Source organism: Elgaria multicarinata, chromosome 8 (assembly GCF_023053635.1).
Source record: "Elgaria multicarinata webbii isolate HBS135686 ecotype San Diego chromosome 8, rElgMul1.1.pri, whole genome shotgun sequence".
NCBI classification, from domain to species: domain Eukaryota; kingdom Metazoa; phylum Chordata; class Lepidosauria; order Squamata; family Anguidae; genus Elgaria; species Elgaria multicarinata.
Genome location: NC_086178.1, coordinates 21,785,187 through 21,810,417, shown reverse-complemented (window position 1 = coordinate 21,810,417; position 25,231 = coordinate 21,785,187). Strand labels below are relative to the sequence as shown.

The 25,231-nt window shown below is 41.6% G+C and overlaps 2 protein-coding genes across 2 annotated transcripts; both read right to left on the bottom strand.

Annotated features, from left to right (window-relative positions):
* Window positions 1–240: 240 nt before the first annotated feature.
* RPL22L1 (ribosomal protein L22 like 1) lies at window positions 241–2,848 on the bottom strand. The gene is given in 3 exon segments (XM_063131919.1): window positions 241–577; window positions 2,015–2,136; window positions 2,720–2,848. Coding segments are annotated over 3 exon segments (396 nt in total). The 3' UTR covers window positions 241–432.
* Window positions 2,849–8,484: 5,636 nt separating this feature from the next.
* Window positions 8,485–19,283, bottom strand: EIF5A2 (eukaryotic translation initiation factor 5A2). The gene is made up of 5 exons (XM_063131985.1): window positions 19,197–19,283; window positions 16,021–16,202; window positions 14,176–14,280; window positions 12,612–12,743; window positions 8,485–11,555 (listed from the first exon to the last, which is right to left on the bottom strand). Exons 2-5 carry the CDS (start codon window positions 16,183–16,185, stop codon window positions 11,496–11,498), a joined length of 462 nt encoding a protein of 153 aa, XP_062988055.1. The 5' UTR covers window positions 16,186–16,202; window positions 19,197–19,283; the 3' UTR covers window positions 8,485–11,495.
* Window positions 19,284–25,231: the final 5,948 nt, after the last annotated feature.

Sequence of the window (25,231 nt, the reverse complement as noted above, 5' to 3'; positions counted from 1 at the left end):
TTACTCAAGTATACCACTTGTTTAGCTATTACTTTGATACTGCAATGGAATTCAGAAACAGGATTGTGTTTAAAAATGTGGGGAGTTTTACTCTGGCTTTCATTGGAGACTGATCAGTCACACACACTACAGGAATGTGCACATTAAGCATGAATATATTACTGTGGAAGTGTTTTTGTATAAAGGTAATTTCAATGAAAACATACACACAGTGCCTCCATCTCACAAGAGAATCACATCTTTACAGTTCATCAGACAGCTTTTTAATGCAACTTTTGAAGTGCCAGAAATCTCAGTTGCCCAGAGGGATCGAAGATTTAAGTTAGTGTACAACTTTTAAAATTTGGCAATAAGTTAACTGTATTCTCATAAATAGATGGTTCATTTGTACACTCTGCACAAGGAAAGTAAGGATCTGCATAAAAGCTCATTTTATTCCTCTGTTTCAGATTCTTCATCTTCATGGCTGATCTGGAAATATCGCAGTTCATAGGTCTCCTTGTCAGAAGCAACCACACGCAGCCAGTCACGAAGATTGTTCTTCTTGAGGTACTTCTTCGTGAGATACTTAAGATACCTTTAACATACAAGGCAAGTGATTGAAGAGTGATATCATCTTTTGCTAAGATACAAGACAGATGTTCTAAGAAGATATGAAAATCTGTTGTGTCTCTGACCCATAAGCAGGGCCAGCATAGCAACGTACATAAGAAATTGAAATGTGAATCACAATGTTCAGATTTCACATATGGCATGAACTATGGAGGTTGTGGGCTCTCCCACATTAGAGGCATTCAAGAGGCAGCAGGACAGCCATTGAGCTTTTATATTGCATTTTATATTATGGTTTTATACTGTTGTTTTATACTTTGAATGTTTTTAATTTTTGTGAACCGCCCAGAGAGCTACGGCTATTGGGCGGTATAGAAATGTAATAAATAAATAAATTCCTGCAATGAGCAGGGGGTTGGACTTGATGGCCTTATAGGCCCCTTCCAACTCTACTATTCTATGATTCTATGAACTCATCAGATGGCCACTATCCTCTCAGATCCCATCAGGTAAATGGGGATAAAACAGACCTTGTAGGATTATGCTAAGGATTGCCGAGAATTCTGAGTTCACTAAGGCGCTGTATATAAATGCTATTACTACATGAGATAGAATTGTGCACAAAGTGTAATAAGCAAAACATTTAATCCCAAATCTGACTAATAAAGTAGTTATAGCCCAAGAATTATCAAAATGTCTTAAGAAGGCTCCCCAAAACCCCACTCCTAAGCACATATATTTGGAAAGTATCAAACGGCTAGTTACGAAGCCAAATTGTCTCAGCTTTCCACGATGTAACAGCACTACCTCTTCTTCCAGTCGCCTGGTAAAATCTGATCTCATTCCAGAACAGAACTGGCAATAGTATGTGGATATCAAGGGAGAGGGAAGGATTTTGCCAAACACATACAGATACTCACACCCCTTAATGGCAATGCAGATAAAACTTTTGGTAATAAATCCAGGTACTTCAAGTAAGTAGAATTTGTAAATTTTAACGACAGCCACACAGGCTTGTTTTCAATGGGGGCTTTACCACCAACTCTTAACATCAACTCAGCCAGCAAAGCCAACAACTGGAGGGGTACAGCGAGTGCTTCCATTTGCAAAAGAGGGGGCACACTTTTTTCCTGATTCTCATCCCCCTTGCCATATCACATTCTGCTCCAGAGGGCTGCAGTGGGTAAGGGGGGAAATAGGTGTCCTGACTTACACAAGCAGAAGCACTTTCCACTAAGGCAGACTTCCCCAGCATGGTGTCTTGTGTTGGACTAGAATCCCCAGCATGTTCTTACTCCAACACATCTGAAGGACACCCTGACGAGTAAGGCTGTGTTAAAGGTAAAGCCACCACTAGATCCAATCTATTTAAAATATATCTCCAATTACTGTTATTCATCCCAGGCCTTCAGGATTAGGCTAAAAATAGAAAGGGATCCTGCATGAAATAAAACACACCCACCTTTTCGAGAACTGCCTTTCAGATGTCACTGTGATCTTGTTCTTAAAGCGTTCAATGTGAACTACATTTCCCAGGTTTCCTGTTTTTCCATTGACTTTAACTTTTTCCTTCAGGAACTGTTCCTAATCCAAAAAACAAAACAAAAAATCGCAACACTAGGGAATGGTGCCCTAGGTATGGAACTAGGGAAGGGACCCTAGCCAAGCAATCCTTGTTATTACAGTCACAGAATGTAATTAAATCATGCAAGAACCAAGGAAATGAAACTCAGCTGAACAATACATACAAATATACCTATCAACAAAATTTAGTCCATGCAATATACCTCAATATCTATTATGTGATCTTTAAAGTATCCCAAATGCTATGGGTTGCATGTTTTCTAATAGATCTGGCTATCAAATAGGAGCCACTAACCCAAGGTAAGTAATTATTCCCTCAGTCTGTAGCTTCCCAATCTCACAGCTCAAACACTGGCAACTGCAGGCAGGCAAAAGTAAAGGTGGATAATACTAATGGGTGGATAAGGATTTCCATGGTTAAGATTTTTGCTTTTATACCACAGGCCGGTTTGGTTGATGGGCAACTAATTTATTATGAAGTTAACTAAAAATGTGTCTAACATTTCTTTTCCTTAAAATAATTCTCAAGGATTATAACTAGTTTGAAAAAGATCAGTCAAATGTGAATAGCAGAACTGCTTACAAAGCTTCCGGAATCAAATATTCCATCTTCTACAGGATGGGTAAGATCGAGGTTATACTTGCAAGTTGATTTTTTCAGCTTCTTGTCTTTTTGCTAAAAGAAAAGCAAACACAGCCTTAAAGTTAGCATTTATGACTTTATTTCAGTATTGCCCGTTAGACTTCATGGGTTTAACCCATCAATTGTCAGGGCCATGCAGGAGCAACCATTTGTTGTTGGGTTAAAACTCTTGGGTTGTTTGACCCTCAAAACCCAGAGTTCTAGGTTGGATGTAGCATCAAACAATCCAGGAACAGGCCATTCCTGTGTTGCTTCCTAAACCAGATGCAAAGCAGAAGGCAGTGCACTCACTCCCACGTGGCTCCAACAGTTCAAGGGGTTAAAGAACCCATGAATCGTCATTATGTGTGAACCAGGTCAGTATGTCTGAAGTCCAGATATCTGGTAGGACATTCCTCAAATTGCAGGTTGGGAAACCAGCAGGGTTCAACGCATTTTTAGGTGGACTTCACTTGCCTCACTCCTCTTTGTGCTGTAAACTTTTGGGTGGACCAACACCGCCATCAGCACCCTCTGCATATGTCATGCATGGGAATGAGACGTGGGAGGTTAAAATGAGAAATATGAGGTTGGGGCGCAGAAAGCTGGGAGGATAGAAAAGAAAAAGAAACATGGACAGAGAGGCCAGTTGATTGTAAGGGAAGGAGAAAGAATGTGGGGAGGGAGGTGCAAGGGACAGATGGATTGAAGGAGAGGAAAGGAAGAACCCAGGGCTGTTGCTGCACTTCGTTACTCCTCCACTTCTGTCTCTTACTCACTCACACACAAAATCCTCCTTCCTTCCCACCTGGTCTCCTCCCAAACCAGGAAGCTTTTCCTATCTGACTCTAAAGGGATGACCACCTGCTCCATCTCTTTATCAACCTGGCCTTGGTGCCAGAAACTCAAGATGCAATTCTAATTCATATACAATAGTAAAAATACAGAACTGGACGCGATCACTAGTTACTACTACCAATTAACATTTATTTGGAAACAGTATTGCCCCTATGCATTACAGGGACACATTCTAGGCTGTACCCTTGGTTCACACAGAACACTGGCAAAATCTATGGGCAGTCTCCCCATGCAAACTGCGACCACAACCACCAGGTTCCCTGTAGCTCAACGTTGCAGTGGGAGGATCAGCTGTGCTACTCAATCAAAATGGCTGGAAGAAAAGAGATGGAATAAGCAGTGGGGAATGGAGCCAGAGCCTCCTTGCCCCATCTCTTCTGTAGTGGTTACACATACATGTACCAAGGGAGCTTTAGCCAATCACAACTTCCCATTGTCGGGCATATTAACAAATGAGCGAGTGTACGCTCAACTTGCAACATGTGGAATGGTAAAAGTAAAGTTCAGGTAGCGTTTGTGTGTGTTGGGAGGAGAGCAATCAAAACAAGGACAACAGATGTCAAGCTACAGGTGGAAGATGTACAGATGCTGAACAAGGAAATAAGATCTAAGTGTGCAGTCTCTTATACTATCCATAACATTACAATGTAAGAGAATTGTTAAATACAGTATTTGTGTTTATAACATTGTTAATACAATTTTATATATTAAGAGAGTTCCACAATTATTGGCTAGACTAGATTAAAAAGTCAAAAATTGTGATAGGCGGCTTTTTTCTCCTTCTTGACGATTTGGATACCTTGGCTGAGCAGAGGCAAAGAAAGCACTCAGCACCACCTGCCTTCTCCATTGTAAAAGGAGGCATGAAGGATGCTTGTCTGGACACCCATTTGCCAAGGGGTAGGTACTCTGAGTCCCTTAACTGTGTGACAACCAAAAAGGTAACCTCTGCATCTTCTTTCCCTGTAGAAAAGGAGACTTGCCTGTCGGGCTGCTTGTTGGTTTCACCCTGCATGTCGAAGCCATTTTGCAACACAGCAACCAAATCACTGCCAAATGTAGAGCTGGGGAAGAGGGTGGGAATCACCACACAATTGCCAGGATGATCCTGGCCCGGCTCTATAGCTCCAACGCTAAGGCATCTCAACTTCATTAAAGCTGCCAGAGGGTGAGGACTCACTTGCCATAGCAAGCAAAATCATCAAGGCCAGATCATTAATCTTGACTACTGGTTGCATTTTCCCCTATCCTGCACTCCAGGTTAGCAGCAGAGCAGCACCACTCCAGTGATTATTTGGCAGTCACCACAATGGCTCTAACAAATAATATACACAACTTAATGCTAATTTGGAAGTTCATAATGTAGGCCTATTGAGGGACACTTGACCCCATGACAGAAAGAGAAATTCTGACCAGGAAAAGGGAGGGATCATATCTGTGACAGAGCACATGCTTTGCACATAGATGAGTCCAGGTCCGTTCTCCAGCATTTCCAGTTAAAAATATCAGGAAACAAGTGATGTGAAAGATCTCTGCAAGACTCTGGAGAGATGCTGCCTGTCAGGATTTGCAACCCTTGTCAAACAGACCCATGGACTGGCCTAGGGTAAGGCAGCTGTTCCTATTGCTCTGAAGGTGGTTTTAATAATAAGGGACTTTACTCAACACCAGGGATGTTTGAATGGTCTGGGTACGACCCACAGAAGCCATTTTTATCCTGGCAGAGCTCTTATGCCTTTATCAGCAACACAACTGGTAAAACTGTCCAACAGAGATAGCTTTCCTCATCACTGCATTTTCATGCAAGGCAAAGCTTCACCTACAAAACTTCTGCCAAAACATATGAGTGATGCACTCGCCAGTTGCCAATGAGTCCTAGTTCTTTTAAAAGGGAAAGGAGCAGTGTGTCCTGGATGCTACTTATTTTGTAGCAGGTGTATTATTTCATAATTGTGTGTGCGCCCCCCTTTCTTCCACGGAGATCAGGGTGGCAAATCCACGTTTCCCCCATAGGCATATTTACCGGGAAGTAAAGGGGCTTACTCAGAAAGGGGAATGGGATCGAGGCCCCAATAAGTCACAAGGAAATCAATAGCGTTTACTGCCAACTAAGTGTGCGTAGGAGCTCAGCCTTAGCCGCACACAACATGCTTGCGAGGTAGGAAAAGACAGCGGCTGCTCCCCCGTTCCGCTCCCGTCAAAAACATGACCGCGATTTCTAGGCCATGTCGCTTTAAAGCGCCCCGGAGCCACAGCCAGCACAACACGACGGAAAGAAGCGAGCCAAGGGAGTTATTGGGGCCTCCTGCCCGCCGTCTATCCACCCACCCGCAAGGCCTTGCTCCCGAAGACACTCACCGGAGCCATCTTGGCAAAACCTCTTGAAAGAGCGAACCCTCCTCGCGGCCCGGGCTTTATAGCTATCAGCCTGTGACGCAATTGCGCACGGCGTGAGCCACGCAGACGGGGAGGGGGGAAGTCCGGCGTAGAGAGGGAGACAAGGAAAAAAGGTAGAGAAACTCGTGCGCTCCTAGTTTCCGGTACTATTTGTGATCCCCTACAATCTCTGTTAAGAGGGGCTGCATGGAAGCAATACGCCTGCAGAAATAATCAGCGATAGGAGCGATTAAAGCGGCGACAGACTTTGCTGCTAACTTTTCCATCAACGCTCCTGGAAGATTGCAGCGCAATCCTGCATAGGTTTACTCAGCACTACGTCCATTGCGTCCAATAAGATTTGTTTCCTAGTGAGTGTGTTTAGAAGTGCAGAGTACTCTTTTCTTATCTCTATGGGTAGGTCCTGTAAATGCCATATAGGCAGCCTTCCCCTGTCTGAGGCCCTCTCCTACTGTATTGGACTACAACGCCTAGCATCCCCTAGCCAACTATCGAACACAGCTGGAGGGCGCAAACTTGGGGAAAGCTGGATATAGGTAGCTGTATTTTTATTATAGACTTGTAATCTTAGAAATAAAATGTGACAATATATGCATTCTTTCTTATCTGTGTTTCAGACAGTGGCTGTTCTGTCCACGTGGCCGCAATTTCAATGGGGTTGTAGAAATTCCCGATGGGAGATTATTATTATTATTATTTATTTATATGGCACCATCAATGTACATGGTGCTGTACAGAGTAAAACAGTAAATAGCGAGACCCTGCCGATTTCTCCACGTGCGAGACCAGAGTGGTGAATAGGAATAGGAATAAATAAACAAACAGGAAACTTTATAAAGACCTCAGAACAGGCAGGGGTGGAGGAAAGTGGTTTCTTTTCACAACAGTGTTTTATAATAATCAGGCCCTAGGGGTAGGCACCCTCCAGGTGTTCTGGATTACAGTCCCCATCAGCCCCAGCCAATGGTAAGGGATCCATTTGGGCTGATGAAAATTGTAGTCTAAAACATCATGAGAGCACCAGATTGCTTGCCTGTGCCCTAAATTCTAGCCCTCCCAGCAGCCCCAAGAGATAAGACAAGAGTATTGGACTTCTCAAAATGCTTTTGAGAAGCATGAGTTGGATGCAGAGATGAAAGCTTTCATCTTTTAAATTCTGCATGTGAACTGGATTTTAAGGACAGTAGGTCCAGACAGATTAGAATATAGGAAGCTGCCTTATATTGAGTCAGTATATAGAATATGTGAAGAAAATATGCATTCTTAGCCATGTGTTTTGATCTCCTGAGTCCTGTTTCTGGGATTGTTTTGGTTAGATGCTATAGCAGTCAATATAGTTCTAAAACCCACATGTGATATATACACCATAGGTTATTCTGCCATTACATGCAATGGAACCAGTGAGGTACCCCACCTTTGTGTGTTTTAAACTGAGGGTTGGATCTATGAAACTCAATTTTAATAAAGTTCCAAATTAGACCTGTTAGGGCCTGCTGCCTTATCTAGAAGACTTTTAACCCACTGCTACCAAAATAATACCTCTATACCTAAAAAAAACCCTCGGTGGCCTGTTTTCTTTTATGGCATAGGCATGGGATTGACCTTGCCCCTAGAGACTAGCGTTCAAAATGAACAGAAATTAAGATGTTTATTAAGGGGGGATTATTTACAAAAGGTAATGTTTGTTTAGAGGTTCTTAAATTGCTTGACTACCATTCCTAATAAGGAAGTCTTCCCTAGCTAAATATTTAGACCAGACTTCTCTGAAATCCTCCCCAACCAATGCCTCGCAAACAGAAACAGATGCTGCCTCCAGCTCTTTCTGCTGCTTCTGGTGATGATTCAGGGACTACTTACTTCTGGTCATACATAAAATAAGAACCTATAATGTGTGATTTTGATTTGCTTATAAAATGCAATGGCAGGTGTTCTCAATATAAAAGTATAGTTCACTCAAATGAGTTCACTTTTAATTTTAATGATAAATTTTATTAGCAAAACAATTTCAAGCAAAGTAACTTTCAATCTGTAAAAAAAGTAAATATTACCTATTTTTCCATTCTTTCCAAATTTTGTTCCCACTCCCCCAACACACACACACACACAAAACCTGGGGGGAGGGAATGTGGTTCTTTCCATGACTTCTAAATTTCCAGAAGTGTTACATCTTTACTACTGTCTCCATCATAACAGGCAATAAGCAAAGTTGTAAAAAACCTTCTATTTGCAAGCATCCATCAGGCAAATATGTATCCAAGTTCACCCTGTGATCACATAATATATATTTTTCTTCTTAAAATACATTAATGGCGATCATTAGATGCATGTTAATTAAGCTCCCTGTAGTGTGGTGAGGTCCTGTTAGCACATGGTGAAGGAGCTAAACATCCTCTCATCTTCAGAATTTATAGGAGTAGGCACATTTATAATTGTCCAGGACTAGCAGTTGGTGGCAATAAATTACGAATACCTTTAAGTTTAAACTTTATTCTCGTTACTGTGACCCAAATCATAATTCAAACATTTCAATAAAACAGTTGTTAAAAGCCAAAGAACTCTTAACACATGAATACTTCACTATTACAGAAATGCAGAAAAAGTACAAACCTTTCAAGTTTTGCTTTTAAAGTCAAGGTCACTCTTGTACAATGAACACTGCATCCATTCACTAGCCAGTATGTATATTGCATACTTGTCTGAACATCCATTTGTGGCAAATATAAAAACCCTTTCTCTGCACATTTGTTTACAATAATATGTCCGTTTTTAATGTAACAGTCACTGATTATGCGAGTTCAGAGTTCTACAAGGCCTAGATACTCCTGTCAGCCACAGAGATCAGTGTCTGAGTTGCACTGCGGAAAATATTGATTAAAATATAATGAATGAGAATTTTGTACTTTATATAGAAAGAAATATTTAAGCACAGCTTGTTCTATTAATGTTTCTAGACACAGCCAACATTCCAACACGTAAAGCTTTACTGCAATTAGACATGCCATCTAGTCACTAGAATAGCTTGGTCACAATATTTTGACTCCTTTAGATTAAGGTTCGATATACTAAAACTCTACTTGCATCATAGGCATGCTATAAATTTATGGAATACAAAACCCTGTAAGACTTTCAAGCAGCTTTGTTAAAATAATCAACTTAAGCTCTTTCAATTCTTCACAAGAGCAGCCCTGAGAAGAGTATATTCAAGTCATGGCTCAACTAGCAGTGGTTTTGTTGAACACAAAGACACAAGACAAAACATCCAAGAGGTAAATTTGGGTTGTTTAAAAAAGAATTCCCTAACATTTGAGGCAAGAGAACCTACAGCACACCAAACAAGAACATCATGGACCCAAAACAAGAAAGCTTGCACCCTTAAAAAGTAACAGCAGGATTGAGTTGTTCAGCCTTCATTTTGGCTTGTAGCTTGTTAGAAGAACTTGAGCCTGCCCTTAAGAACTAAATGCAATTTGTTCCCACCACAAAGTAAAAACTATTTAAAAGTGGATTTAGAGAAACGTGATTACCCTGAAATAGCTTAAAGAACCTGAAAAATACAGCATTAAGCTTTTATTAGCAAAGTTAGTTTATTGTAAACCTGGTGGGTTTGTAGACAAGATTGCTCTCCACAAGTGAAATGGCTTTGCTATTGTCTTATTGTAAATACCGTAGTTTGAAGTAATGAGATTGCACAGCTGTATGCCAAACTGTACCATACTTATGACCTACCTAGCAGATGCCATTTCTTCCCCATCTAACCTAGATATCCTGAGGTTCTAGATCACCAAATGCCAAGTTGAAATTAAGACATTGCCTTTCCCAAAGGGTAGAGGGGCATTTTAAGTAAAGTATTTCCCTAAGCCAGCTGCCTCAAGTCATTTCCATTGCATGCATCCTTAAGATGATGCAAGCAGTAAGATGTTAGGACTCTTCAGATAATATACCAGTACTTCTCTCAGCTGCTCAGGCACGGTAGATAGCTGCATGACATTTGATCATGACTAATGATAATAGCTAATGGAGTCAATGTTTGAAATTGGAACTTCCCATTCCTACCGTGAATATTAAGAACCAACTATCTAGGAACACTCACATGATTAGACTCTAACAATGTGCTAAAATCCTTCAGCTTTCTAGGAGCTAGATCTCAAAACATGTAGTTACATACCATTATATCAAGACTGTGCTTTGTTCAAAAGTGTTTATTGCCAAACCAATCTGTATTGTGCCCCTTCTCTGCATAGATACTTGCAAGACCCTGATGCACTTTATTTACACCTCTAGTCTAACTTCACTGATTATCGGCAACCATATTCCTAACTGAAACTCAAAATCCTGTTTTCACCCCCCCAAAAGCTGCCAATAATGAACTACGCATGTTTAAGAACCCAGTCACTAGTTCAAGTTGTCAGTTGCTACCAACATTTAAGGCAAATTTAAGTAATTAGGTTTCCCCAAATGCTAACTAAGCAGAAGCATGATCTTCCAAGTGGAAGATCAAGTAGACAATATGCGTATTAGTGATTAGGCATTTGCCTGTTCAGTGTTACCAAGTCCTGCACAAGTAGATTTTAGATCAGTGACCTATAACATAGCCCTGATGTCCCCATGTCTGATAGAGTACTTTGTCATAGTTCTTTACAAGATTAGACAACCCATGATCTAAATTCTGTTGGGTGAATCAAGGTTCAAATGTAGCCTCCATACAAGCCGCCAGTATGTGTACTTCTGCTCCAATTCCTAAAAAGAAGTCAAAAAGTCTACTTGTGCTACAAAACTAAGGAGTTAAAATCCAAAACATGTATGCCTAATACTGAAACACTTGAGGCATTCCCTTCTTTTAAATTATAAGAGTGGCTGAACTCCCATGTTGAAATCAAAGGCCTCTAGTGAATCTCCCCACACACACACCCCGCGCTTTTGTGCACTATTAACCATAGTATGAAAGCATCCAATATTCTGGATGTTTGCATCACAGGCAAATGGTGACATGTTAAGAGTGAGCCAGCAAGACTACAGAGATACAGTTTGTTGTACATGGCTATCAGCACTGGCATTTTGATCACATGAGTTCCCTTGTCTCTAAGCTCAATAACTATTCACTGTTCAGTGCAAGCCACATTTTTTCCATGTTTAAGATAAAATTTGTTATTTTCATTTATTTAAAATTTTGTACTTGAATGCTATTTGTTGCTTAAACACAAACCTTGGTATTGGCACTGCTATACAGTCTCATTTGAGCAAAGCATACTAGTTTTTAATACCTCATGATCTAAAATGACAGTTTTGACTGCCTTGCCATTCCTGTAAGCACTTGAACTTCAGCAATTTCAATATTGCCAAATGGCTTGCAACATTAGTCAGCACTATTTTCAAACAAAGACACGAGGTTGCTAGTGAAGGTTATAGCTTTGGTGATAATCAGAACTAAAATACAAGATCTGCAATTGCTGGGACCTGAGCAACTGCTAAAATCCAGATGGTCTTATTTGCAAGGTTTTATGGCTACAGCGCATTCTTCACTCATTGCACACATGACTGACACCTACAAGAGGGGAGAAAAGAAAATTGTTACATATAACTCAGCTAGTTAGATTACGTTTGCAACAAATGTAGCTCTGGCAGTAGTTCAGTGCTACTTGTGCTCTGGCACCAGTATTTCTATTTTTATCATTAAGCAAACATTCAGGGCAGCATATAATACAAAAATATAAAAATAAGCTAATCTCTAAAGCAGTAGCTTGAGTTGAGTACACAGTCACTTAGTAACTTTCTATTATCAGCAGCTGAAAATAGGAAAGTGGATTAAGTATTTTAAATAAAGACACAAACTACTAAAAATGTAAATTCCCACACTCAGCCCAATGATAGAGAACAGCAGCTATGTCAGGCATCCACAACCCACCCTGCCATTCTGACAATGGACAAGTTCAGACTATCGAATAGCTCACTGTGGCTTAAATAAGCCACGGTGGGCATCAACGCTCGGCCAAAGTTTGTTGTATCATGTGAACCTGGGAACATGGCTTATGAGAGTGTTAAACAACCCATGATCTGTTGTTGGGTTATGTGAGGGATGTTCAACCCCTGCATAACCCAAGGATTCACATGATACAACAAGCCGTGGGCAGGGAGTTGAATACACAAATTCTGCTTGGCACACACTGGATAAGTCACATAGGCTGTTTCGATCATGCGAACTAAGTCACTGGATGTGAAAAGGAAGCCAGAGCCATGTCTTTTTTTAAAAATGCAACTGAATAATAAAAGACAGCACCCAAAACTTTCCTAGCTGTATCTCCAATTAATATGTAAGCTATAGACCATTTAAGGCATACACCTATAGCTTTTTTCAGATTTGCAACGTATTTAATGCATGAATGGATGATGAATTGAAAAATAAGCCTAATGTATAACAGATTGTAGTAGAGCTCTGGGTGGAATGTAGATTTCCTTCTATCCCTTCCACTTCCCACCCCTATTAAATTATAGGCCAACTGTTGGCAGCAGAAAAAAGTACAGGACAGGAAAAATAGTTTCAAGATAGCTGGATGTCAACTAAAAACCAACTTTTGAAATCCTTCATCCACTAATGTTTTACCTGGAAATCTTCACCTGCGTTGTATTTTCCCTCTATTTCTTTGCCTAGATCACCTTCTGGCACCTTCAGATCCTCGCGAACTTCACCACTTTCTGTCAGCAAAGAGAGGTAGCCATCCTGTATACAGATCAGCTGCAAGATATTTTTATAAAATAATCTTGGTTCAATTTAGATTCTTTATTGACACGACTACAGCTACCTGAAGAAGCTAGACCAAATGTGTTGAGCGCAGGGATTATTCAATATAAACCACAGCTTGTCATGAATGAAATGAAGCTAAAATGCTGTCCTTGGTAGCACTTTCTAACAAAATCAGCTTTTGTCAAGAGACTGAGAAATTCCCTCTGGGATGAACTACAATTGTCAGGTAGTTTCAAAAGACTGAAAACTACCTCAAGATGCTTCAGTTAATACATTACCAGATCTGGATTTAAACATTGGGCAGAATCCTACTGTGTCTTTGCATGAATGCAAATTACATTGCACCCACGTAAAGGACCACTAGCACAATGCTAAGTGTTAGTTTGCTCATTGGGATTCCCCCCAAAACAGTTACAAAAGCTAATGTTACTGGTGTGGTGCTAGAGGTTCCTTACACTAGTGTAACATAATTTGTGTTAGCACAATGACACAGTAGGATATTGCCCATTTTGAAACTTTTACTTCTCTTTAGCAAAAACTTAACATAGCACTTTTTACAGCATGATCCTATGCAGAGCTACCATACCTGAGTCCACTGAAATCAATGTGCTGTGGCGCATTCAAGGTCTGCATAGAATCAGGCTGTTAGAAAGTGTATTTACAATAGCTCTCACGTGGGGTTTGTAAGAAAACAGTGGAACAATTACTAAGATTACTAGTTATTTAAACTAGAATTGAGAAGCTATTCAATTTTTTAAGCCTAATTGTGTTAGGACTAGCATTTGAGGAACACTGAAACACTTTAGAATATCCCTAATCAAAGCAAGGAACTACACAGAAGTATCATGCACAGACATGGGAACATAGTCAGGGTTTTAGTTGTTCCAAAACCAGCTAGGCACTACAGCCTGGAGACAGTAAAATGCTTGGGATTAGCTGAAACTATTTATTAGTATTTCTTAAATGTATATTTATAGGTCTTCCTATCAGAATGATCAAGGTTACCACCACACAAAGTAAATGCAGAATAATCATTTAATGGCAGGTGTAATAATCTAAAAACTTCCGATGGAAGTTGATACTGCCCAGCAGCTACACCAGGAACTGCATCTGACAGTGGTATGTCAGAGGTAGGGACTCTATGGAGTGTGTGTGGGGCGGGGAGGGCAGTCTGACACTGTTAGCTTGTTCAGTTGTGTCCTTGGATAGCCTAAAGTATGGCGTTTGAATCAAGGAAGTTCAGCTTGTAGTATATCAGGTAATGATTAGAGGGAAACATCTAGTATGTCTAGACCAGGGGTGGGGAATCTGTTGTCCTCCAAGTGCTGTTGGACCAACTCCCATCAGCCCCAGGCAGCATGGCCAATGGACAGGGATGATGAGAGTTGAAGAACCAATGATCTAGACTCAAAAGTATACTTACTTGATAGTCATTCCTCTTGATATTTGGAACATCCATGTTGTGAGTAGAAGGACAGATATCTTCATATTTTTTGCCAGTGAACACATCAATGCCAACTAGATGGACCTAGGAAAATGTTCAGAATCAAGCATTTAGGGTACCAGGAATATTATGTTCGAAACACAACGTTTGATGCCTCTATAATGTTACTCTAGATTTATTTTCACTTAAAAGGTGTCTGGAAAGGGGGAGAAATCAATTAGCAACAACTAACATGCATCCACATAAACACTAAAACTGGAAAATATTCTGATTTAAGGAAACTTCCTAATTCAATTTATAAAGCCATTTTGCCCATTCCCAGGGTTAATAATGAAGAAATGTCTGTCATATATAAGGCCTGCTTTCTCAGTGACTCAGACCTATCAGCAAGTATCAGAATTCTTTGCTTAATACAGAAGACAATACTGATACTCAAAACTTAGTCTAACATTGACTGTTGCATTTTGGTGTGAGGCCTACAGTTAAGCAGCAATTTGAACCTTAAACTCATTGCATGGCCTTGGGTAACTTACTATCTACCTGTGCATGATAAAAGTGTTTAAATGCCCATTATTGATATCCAAGCTAGCTATGTGTGCTTATTACATCCTAATAATTATTATGCTAAGGTGATATCCACCAGAGAACTATCAAAATCATATTTGTGTAGGACATTCCACAAGCTCCAGAGGTAAAGCTCAGTCAAGCTTTTAGTGATTTTTTTAAAGTTTAGATTAACCAGCTCAATGCAGACCACGGACTGGAAGACCAGATTGTGTACTCAGATTCCCTCAATTCCACCTCTTGTGCAAATCATTTTCCTCCCTCATTTGCTGATTTGTGATTAGAATTATTACAAACCAGAGAAAAGGGGAGCACAGCATCCCACAACTTATTCTCATTCGTCAAAATCATGTTTTAGAGATTTAGAATGCAATGCCTGAATTGCACCAGTGTGCCACTATGGAATTTGATACAATATTGAGGTAATGCTGTAACATATGGGGCAGCATATACTTTAAACATTTGCTATTAAATTAGGTGTTCAATATTCACTCATTTCATTAATTCAAAGCTCTCTGGGCAGTTCAGAAAATCCAAAAGGACAATATGGAAAAAAATAACATAAAACCTTTTACAAAGTTTAAAAGTTTGAAACAGCTAAAAACAATAAACTACAAGGACCTAATAAAACCACCAACATTGTTGCTATATTAGTGTGATATACACCAATTTTAAAATCACTTCACTGGCTGCCAATTAGTTTCCGGGTAAAGTATAAAGTGTTGGTTGCCCTACATGGTTTGGGTTCAGGCTACCTGCGGGATCGCCTTCTCCCGTACAATCCGCCCCACACACTCAGGTCCTCTGGGAAGAATTTACTTCAGTCAGGGAAAACTACGCTGACGCTCATTACCAAGAGGACCTTCTCTTCTGCCGCTCCCAGGCTGTGGAATGGCCTGCTGGGAGAGATCTGCCAACTCAACAGTCTTCTGAATTTAAAAAAGCTATAAAGACTGATCTTTAGTCCAGCAGGACTACCCAGTCGAATTTTAAAATGCCTGGCTGTTATTTTAATAATGTTTTTACATGTTTTTAATCAGTTTTATATATTTTAGTTTTTTTATATTTGATATTGTTCCCTGCCTCAATCCAGAGAGAGAGGCGGGCAAGAAATAAGGACAAGTAGTGGCAAGTTATCCAAGGCTAGCTCTGCATGTAGCACAACTGATACTAATACTCAGCTTTTAGTAAGATAATATTCATGGAAGGGAATGTTTGTGTTCCAGAACAGAAATAAAGGCAGCTTTTCCAAAAGATTACCTTGGCATGACCATGTTTGCCAGTTTTGGAAGTTGACATTTCCACAATCTTGCAGGGACGTCCCTTCAGTACCACAAAGCCATTCTTGCGAAGTGCAGAACACTGCATTGGGTAGGTGGCAGAAGCACCAGCATCTCCAGTGGTGAAGTCCACTTCATCAGCCATAGTTTGAATAGAAAATACTACAAAATAGACATTTCTTGGTCATTTCATAAATTTAATCCATCAATTACATAATACAAATGTTTTACCTAAGTACAATCTTTACAGAATGTTCTGCACATAAGCACTACTTGGGCTATTATGGACATTCACTATTACACAAATATTTTGCTCAGTTTAGCATAGAATAGTGCCATAGATCTCTATGATCACTGCAAGTACAACAGGTTATATGGGCTAGCTGACCCATGTATGTTACTGTGAGTACACAGCCTAAAATTCCAGTCCAAGGTCACGGCACCCTTGTGGAAACAGCAATAGATGACAACTCTCAGATGTCCCAAACCCCATATTATGGTTTAATCAATGTATCCTGAACAGGCAGGCCAACTGCAGGCAACAAGGCATGCAAAAATTCCAAGCAGTTAATGAACTGGCTGTGGCTTGGAATTCTAGTGGAATTCTGCAGATGAGCTGCTATAAACCCAGGTTCTAAATCAAACATTATGAACATTGAATGAATGCTGCCAAAAGCCAATTATTTGGTGGAGCTTCACATTGCAGCAGTGATATCTGTAACCTGCATCCCACACATCAATCAGACTGCATGGTATGATGAAGCAGTGGAATACTAGAGCTTCATCTCCCTGGGGCTGCTTGTTGTACAATGACCCTGTTCAGAAAACACACTTAGCCACTTTGGTTTATTTATTTATTACATTTCTATACCACCCAATAGCCGGAGCTCTTTGGGCGGTTCACCAGAACCGGTTAAGCCTTTTGAGCTAAATATTATGGCTTAGCATGTGATGTGAACTATTCCTAACCATGGTGGCTACATAACCATGGTTTAAACACTCATTCACCATTTGCTACAAACGGGTTAGAGGCCTAACCATGGCTTAGCGTGTTGTCTGAACAGGCCCAATGCAGCTAACTTACAAGGGAATGGGGATTTCCATTATTATGAGGGCAGTAGCAACATGAAGCTTCCCATTATTCAGGAGTGCCTTTTTGGCAGCTATATTAGTTATTTATAATTTTGTTTATAATTTATTTATAATCTTTTCATGGCTATGCCCTCCCACAGCGATGTAGAGAAAAAGTAGGAACTAAAGGAATTTCATAATATTTCAGTTGAATCAATTATCATCAGGCCAGAAAAGAAACACAGTGAAGAAAGATAGTACAAAAATCAAATGGAAAACTAATATAAGGTATTTAAAGTAGGTATGTTCAGATTTATAGTTTAACAACAGCTAGGCCAGAGTGCCACACTTACTGGAATGTTATTGGAGTCTGGCTATAACAATAATAACATAAGAGCCATGCTGGATCAAACCAAAGATCCATCTAGTCCAGCATTCTGTTCATACAGTGGCCAATCAGCTGCAAAAACTCTGACTTCATGATAGTTCAGAGTTTTGGCAGGAGAAACAGATCTAATTATTATCTGGTGATCTCACAGGAACCCGACTCATCACTGTCTAGAAACTGTAAGGGTGTGCCATGAGTGGGCTGGTAAGGAAAGCAGCAGCTTGTGGGCCAAGTGCAAAAGCAAACAGGCCTGTTCCAGATTCACACGAAGACTAGAATGTTAGCAGGCATTGCTTCTCATCTGCATGGCAAATGGCCTTTTCTACATGTTGTGAAGATAAAAGCAACGTGCCTTCTTTTTACAGCCTTCTTTTTACACGGTTACCTTGCCATAAGAGGGCATGTGTTCAGTGCCTAGCAGGAAAGCCCAAAGACTTTTGGTAGATAAGCATAAGAGGAGACAGACAGACATTCATAGAAAGTAGGCATACTGAGAATTAGCAGAGATGAGTTAAACCTCTGTGTTCAGAGGCAGCATGCGCCTGCATTTTAGCTGCTTGGAGAAGCAAATCTTCTCCTACAGATTGTGATCTCCTCAGAGTCATTTGGGTGCCCATGAATGGAGCCGAACATGTTGGACAGACTAGTGAACCTATGGGCAGACCCCCACCCCCCCACCCCGCATGCTCCAAGGCTAAAACTGGATCATATTCCCATTTTGTTTTAGTACTGGCTGTAACTTATATGCTATATTAGGATAAGTTTGATCTTTTATTATGATGTGAGCTGCCTTGGGAGGACTAGCATATGAATACTAAGAAAGCAGGATAAGATATTTAAATAAAACGAATTGTCAGGTGCTTGAGCATCACTTAGGCCAAGTTCGGTCCTACCCACCCCTACGAGAAGGGAAAACCACTGAGGAAAAGCGATGAGGGCTCCAACATTGATTACATTTCTATCCTGCCCAATAGCCGAAACTCTCTGGGCGGTTTTAAGGAGACAACTCGGGCAGGCAGAGCGCCTGGCGCCCCGGCAAGGCGAATTCCCTCTTCCATAGTTGCGCACACCGAGTGGGAAAAGCAGAGCGCCAGAGGGAAGCCTCGGGGAACGATCCGCAGGCACATGATACAGCAACTTTACTAAAGCGAAGCAGGTCTGGGACTGATGAGTCGCCTGGATGCGAGACCCATCGCCTGTGAACTCCACCATCTGGCCCACCTTGGGCTCCACGGAAGACCAGCGGGCTATGAACGGAGTAAGGCGAACAGCCCCCCTTCAACCCGGCGTCGTCCAGATGTGTCGGGACTACAACACCCATCGCGCACCCCGACCAGACGCTGGGGAAGATGGGTGCTGGAGTCCAGCCCATGTGGAGGGTGTCGGAGGCTGAAGTAAAAAGGCTGCGAACTTTTAGTTCCCCTCACACGCGCCGCGAAGGGACGCGCCCCTCATGACTAGGCTTCGGCAGGGCCCGCCCGCCGGCCTCGTGGAAAGGGCAGGAGGCGCGCGGATCCTGAGGCCGCCGAGAACCGGCACCTCACAGCCGAGTCAGGCCCGGCCCTCTCCCCGCTCCCCGGCCTGAGAGGATTCCAAGCCGCGCACACACACACTGGCGCGCGCGCTTCCCCTTCCCTCCAACGGCTGAATGGGACGAGGGAGACGCCGCACGCGCCCGCACTAGGCAAGCCACTTACCTTCCGCCGCACAGGGAAAGGACTAGAGGAGCGTCGCAGCAACGCGCACGCGCAGAAGAAGCCGGAAAGAAAGCAGGAAGGTGTGTGTGTGTGTGTGTGTGTGGAGAGAGAGGGGGGTGGTAACGTGAGGAGCGGTTGGAGGATCTTAATGCTTCAGCTGGCCGGCGTGCCGATTAGGAGTAAGGAGGAGAGCACGCGCGCTCCGCGTTCCAAAATGCCCTCTGCCCCGCCCACTCCGTACAGGTATCCTCATCGGCCATTGGCTGCTTATCGCAACAGTCCCGCCTACATGGCGCGCGAGACCGAACCTGGGCTCAGTGTCCTTCATCACATGACTGCTTCTTGTTCTTCCCTCCGCTTCCCCCTTTTCCCCCTAGAGGTTTTACTTTACGTCTACCGCTGTCGTCATTGTCCTGCGCCAACGTGGCTGAGCCGGAGGCAGCCACCGCCGCCGCCGCCTTCCCCCGCACTTTCCATTCATCGTGCACGTGGGGGCTCATCGCGGCATGGGCTCATTTTCTGCAAGTTGTACGGAAAGCGGCATATGTTAGAAAGCTCCTGCTATCTTGTTCATGAACAAACGATTTTAAGGGACCGTGTTTGGCACAGTTTATAGGGTGGAATCGGTTGGCAGATTAGTTCGGGGATCAGCTCAGAGGGCGCCCTTGGGGCAGGGGTTGACTGGAATAAGAACTCTCGCCGAGGAAGGAAGCCTTCCTAGTTCAGTTGTGTGTCAGGCTCCTGATTTGTATTTCATTCGATGCCACAAACGGGCAGATTGATATACACATGCGGGGGGTGTAAACTGTGTTGCCAGAGGGAATTGAAATGCAAAATGTACAAACAGTGATAATTACCTTAGTAGTTGCCATTCACAAAAGATTATCGGCTGTTAACACCGACATTCTTGCAATGGCGAGCTGATTAACATCTGTAGTGTGTTAAAACAGCAACATTTGTCCTTATTCAAGCCACAGGAAAATAGAGTTTGTTCTCTGGATTAGATTTACTCAGCAATTTCATGTTGATATCTCTCTTTGAAATTCCTTTGGCCATTCTTAGAGGAATTTCAAAGGCAGATATGAAATTGCTAAATACTATTACTCAAGAGATTGTGGCTTGTGAATAAGGACAAAGGTGTATGTTAATTGTGATGTGCTGTGATATCATCCCGCAATGTTTTGTCAATGTTAAGGTAATCTGTCTACTTTTTTGCATTTCAATTCCCTCTGATAACACAGTTGACACCATCACTGCCCATGGCATATGTCTATCAATCTGCCAATTTGAGGTTAGCCCCTCATGCATCTGGAGAAGCACACAGTGCCTATGAATGTGTATGCCAGATTACATTTGTTAGGCTTTTAAGGTCTCACAAGACTCTTTGTTGCTTTTGCTGTAACAGGCTAATGCCTACCCATTAGTCTATTGCATCAACAGAGAGCCCAGAACCATCAATACAGAGCTCAGCTTTCTATGAAAGCCATAAATAATAATCAGTAACATTCTGCTTCTGCCTATCAAATCTGTCAGCCCCCAAGGAATCGTTGGCATTTTACTTTAATGTGATAAAGACCCATTCTAATTAACTGCAAGCAAGCAATAACATAATTACAGAATTGAGAAGAGTGCTCCTGTTCAGAGTTCCAGTCAGCCTAAAACAGGAGCCTTGAAATACTTACCTTTTGAACAGGCAGTTAAAAAATGGGAGAAGTGACAAAGGACACCCAACCCCAACCCCCACCCCAAGGCCTGCTATAGTATATTGCACCAGAGAGCTTATGTCCTGAATGTGAGCTTTTTGTTGCTATATAGCAGGTTTGGAGTGTGCTCTGAAGAGAGGGAAACATATATCTCCTTTTTCCTTTCCTTCATCCTGAAACATCCCAATATAACACAGGAAAGAGAGTTGTTTTTTTAACCTAATAGTACAACTCATCCCATCACCAACTCTAATCTCATTACAAGTTGTTAGGAATTTTAACAAACCGATTTCCTCTTTCTCCCCCGCTCTCCATTTTCTTCTCATCAACTGACTCCCTAATATTTCATATCTCAACATGCTCATTTTGTGTCTCTGAAAACCATCAGTAGACCCCCTTACTATTCTCTCAGTTTGTATGTTACTAATACCCCATTTCAGAGGGCATCTAATCAACTTTCATGATGCTTTCCTAGAATTATCTGCATGTTACAGCATGTTCTGAGGGAGCTTAGTTCCTCAGGGCGATCACAAGACATTTTCACACCCTAAGCAGACTTGAAAATTTGCACACACACTTAATTTTTTCTTCATTTAAAAATTTCATAAGAACATAAGAAGAGCCATGCTGGATCAGTCTAAAGTTCCATCTAGTCCAGCAGCACTCTGTTCACACAGTGGCCAATCAGCTGTCAACCAGGGACCCACAAGAAGGAGATGGTGCAACAACATCCTCCCATCCATGTTCCCCAGCAAATGGTGTATATAAGGTTACTGCCTCTGATACTGGAGTTAGCACATAGCCATTACGACTAGTAGCCATAGATAGCCTTTTCCTCCAGGGATTTATGCAACCCCCTTTTAAAGCCATCCTAATTGGTGGCCATCACCACATCTTGTGGTAATGAATTCCAGAGTTTAACTATGCACTGTGTGAAAAAGTACTTCCTTTTATTTGTCCTGAATCTCCCCACCAATCAGCTTCATGGGATGACCCCTTTGGGTTCTAGTATTATGGGTGAGGGAGAAAAATGTCAATTACAATCCAACAATCATCAGAAGCACAAATATCTGATGTGATATTTATTATTATATTTATTTATATCCCGCCTTTTGTCCAATGCTGGGCCTCAAGGCGGCATTACAAAATTTAAAACATACACATTTAAAACCTACAAATAACAATATATAAAGTTAAAAATATATTAAATATGTTCTAATATTTAAACATTTAAAATGACAGTTTTAAATGTCCTTAGCACAGACAGAGGTCCCGATTATTTACCAAAGGCCTGCCTCCTAAAGCACATCAAGGAATGAGCCAGTCTAACTTCCCTAGGAAGAGAGTTGCAGAGCACTGGAGCAGCCACCGAGAAGGCCCTCTTCCGCGTTCCCACCAGGCATGCCTGTGATGGTACTGAGACTGAGAGAAGAGCTTCCCCTGAAGATCTTAAAGCACAGGCAGGCTTGTAAGGGAGAATACGATCTTTCAGATAACTGGACCCGAGCTGTATAAGGGCATTATAGGTCATAATCAGCAGTTTGAATTCTGCCCAGAAACAAACTGGAAGCCAGTGGAGCTGTTTTAACAGAGGAATTCTGTATGCTCCCTGTAACTATTGTTCCTCATCTAGAGAACCTCACCTGTCTGTGTACCCTAGCTTTGACCCTTTTAGATTAGAACTGTTAGGCATTCCAACAAAAATAAGTGTGTTGTTTCCAATCTTCCATGGCCAATCATTTGGGAGGGGGGGGGGAACGACCCTAGGTTGTAGAGGCCTTCTCAGTGGTGGCCTCTCATTTATGGAATTCTCTTCCCAGGGAGACTTGGTGAGCACCTACTTTGCTAGCTTTTTGGCACTTGTCAAAGGCTAAACTATGAGGACTTTATTGCAGTTAGCTTTTCTCCAGTGTTTATAGTGGAATGCTGGAAGTTGTCATCCAAAACATCTGGAGGGCACCAGATTGGGGTATATAAGACACACTAAAGGTTTGTTTTCTGTTATGAGTTATAAATGCTAAAAAAAAACAACCAGTGTTCACGTGCACCTAAAAAAAGAAGAAAATATTGTTCTTGTAGTCAAGGAATTTCAAAAAGAACTAAAAACAGCTTCTGAAGGAGACATCCTCTCTGAAACATGTAGTGCACAATAAATTTTCTTTCTCTCTTGAGCACCGGAGTTTGCCTCCTCCGTCCTTATCCTTAACATCTGGAGGGCACCAGTTTGGAGAGGCTGCTTTAGCCTTCGTAGGTTTCCCATACGAAGTGAAAACAGGAGCAGTCAATTACCAGCTTGATGCTCCTTTTTCCTAGATGCTAATGCATGTTTATAGATAGGCATTTCAGGTTGACAGTGCAATCCTATGCATGTTTGCTTGGCAGTCCCATTGAACTCAATAGGGCTTACTCCCTAATAAGTGTGTGCAGCCTGATATTTGCCCAAGACCATCTTTGAGTCAACTGCAGACATTGTGTTGGGAATGTAACTTAAGCATTCTATTGCTTAGGGCAATGCACTTTAAAAAAATCTGCTTTCCATTCTAGTATTTCGCCTGAGAGTTTTGCTCATCACACCTATGAGTCCTTCAAAATCAAATCTCTACTTCCTTCAAAAGATTATTGGTAGGTAATGATTAAAACAAAACAAAAACAGTGTCCCAGCTATGTTCAGAACATGCCAGGAGCTAAAGTGAATAAACTTCTCACTGAAACCAGATTACTCCTGCCAAAATGATTTTCCTGTGGGACATGTATTTCATAGTTTCATTCAGCAGATGGTGCTGGTGATTACGAAATAACAGAAAAGACCATTTAGAACTAAAAATACACAAAGTGAGGCAATTCCCTTTTATTTCAGCCAACAAATGCAAAACAATGCTGGACATAAAGCAAGTGGTTTGGGCAGATGCTTAATTAGATTACGAAACAAGCCATTCAATTTACACAAAAGCCTCAAAGGGACAGTGAAATGGAGGGGAAAAGGATATTCCATTTGGAAATACAAAAACTACTGGCAGAGATCTTTGATTTTCTAGCAGTGGCTGTGCTATCACAACAACCTGAGATCAGGAGAGGGCAGGGGGTGCGGGAGAAATATACGGTCTAGCTAGATTGAAGGTTGGCAGATTATAGTTTTAGAACAAAGGTTGTTGTGAAATAAATATATTAAGCAAGGGCAGGACAGGTGACTTCATGTGGAGAAAATGTTGGTGGGAAGGGGTTTTCAAATACTTTCCTGTCTGGGCTTTTCCTTTCCAAACTCTCACCACCAGCTGGCTTCCAGGAGGAAAGTAAATATGGCAGGAGAGCTACTTTCAGGGGGGAAATAGCTGGGGAGAGAGAGAATTTCAGGGGGAGAATGCTGATGAAGGATAGGTTCAGCACCTCCTTCTGACTCACCACTTCTCCTCTTTACATACCACCCTGCCTTTATGGGTGTCTTTACATTAAGGGGGGGGGGGAACTGCATCCTTGCCAGGATTTCTTCTTTTGGAATCTTTCCACCTTTTCTACTGGCTCCTTTAGACGTCGATCTTGTGATTTTGAATTGAAAACCTCCTCTCTGGGTAATGCTATTCTTTTAAATGAAACATCACCATCTAGTGGTGGAACTATAGGTTACACCGACTTAACATGCTGAGGAAATCCCACGATAATTTAAATACTTCGTTATATTTTGTGAACCGCCCAGAGAGCTCCAGCTATTGGGCGGTATAGAAATGTAATTAATTAATAAATAATAAAATTAATAAAATATCTCTCAGGGTGGGCGGGGGGGAGTTAAAGCAAGATTACCAGGGAAAAGCCTGAAAGACATCCTGGATGTTGAAGATGTCATGTAAAGGACTCGCAAACGTCTCTGAGTGGCCAATTGTGAGTGTACAATAAACTGCTTACCTAGAGAAGCTCTATATGACATGACCTACATTCTAGTATATATCAAATAAATACACATCTGCGCTTCTTAGAACACAATCCTATGCATGTCTAGACAGAAAAAGTCCCACAACTCCCAGTATTCCTCAGCCAGCCATGTTGTCTTTCAATATGGCAAACTCTCTTCAATATATTAAGTGTGGAGAGGGATTTTGTTTATTAAATAATGGTGTTTTGTCAGTGAGCATGTGGAAGTGGCTGAGTTCTGTGGACATCTTAAGCCAGGACAAAAGAAAAAGAAACTGCCTGAAGCCCAAAAGGTCTTTACACACATGCCCATATTATACATTTAAGTTGTATGATCTAAAGCATCCTTCCCCAACCGGGTGCCCTCCAGATATTTTGGACTACATCTCCCAGCATTCATGACTATTAGCCCTGATGGTTGGCCTAATG

What these genes read in the sequence shown, in the direction of transcription:
- EIF5A2 (XM_063131985.1), bottom strand. Translation starts at nt 16,185, where the DNA reads ATGGCTGATGAAGTGGACTTCACCACTGGAGATGCTGGTGCTTCTGCC. An exon ending in GCAAACATGGTCATGCCAAG is followed by an intron (nt 14,281 to 16,020) that starts GTAATCTTTTGG and finishes ACATTTTCCTAG; the next exon opens with GTCCATCTAGTTGGCATTGA. An exon ending in TCAAGAGGAATGACTATCAA is followed by an intron (nt 12,744 to 14,175) that starts GTAAGTATACTT and finishes AATATCTTGCAG; the next exon opens with CTGATCTGTATACAGGATGG.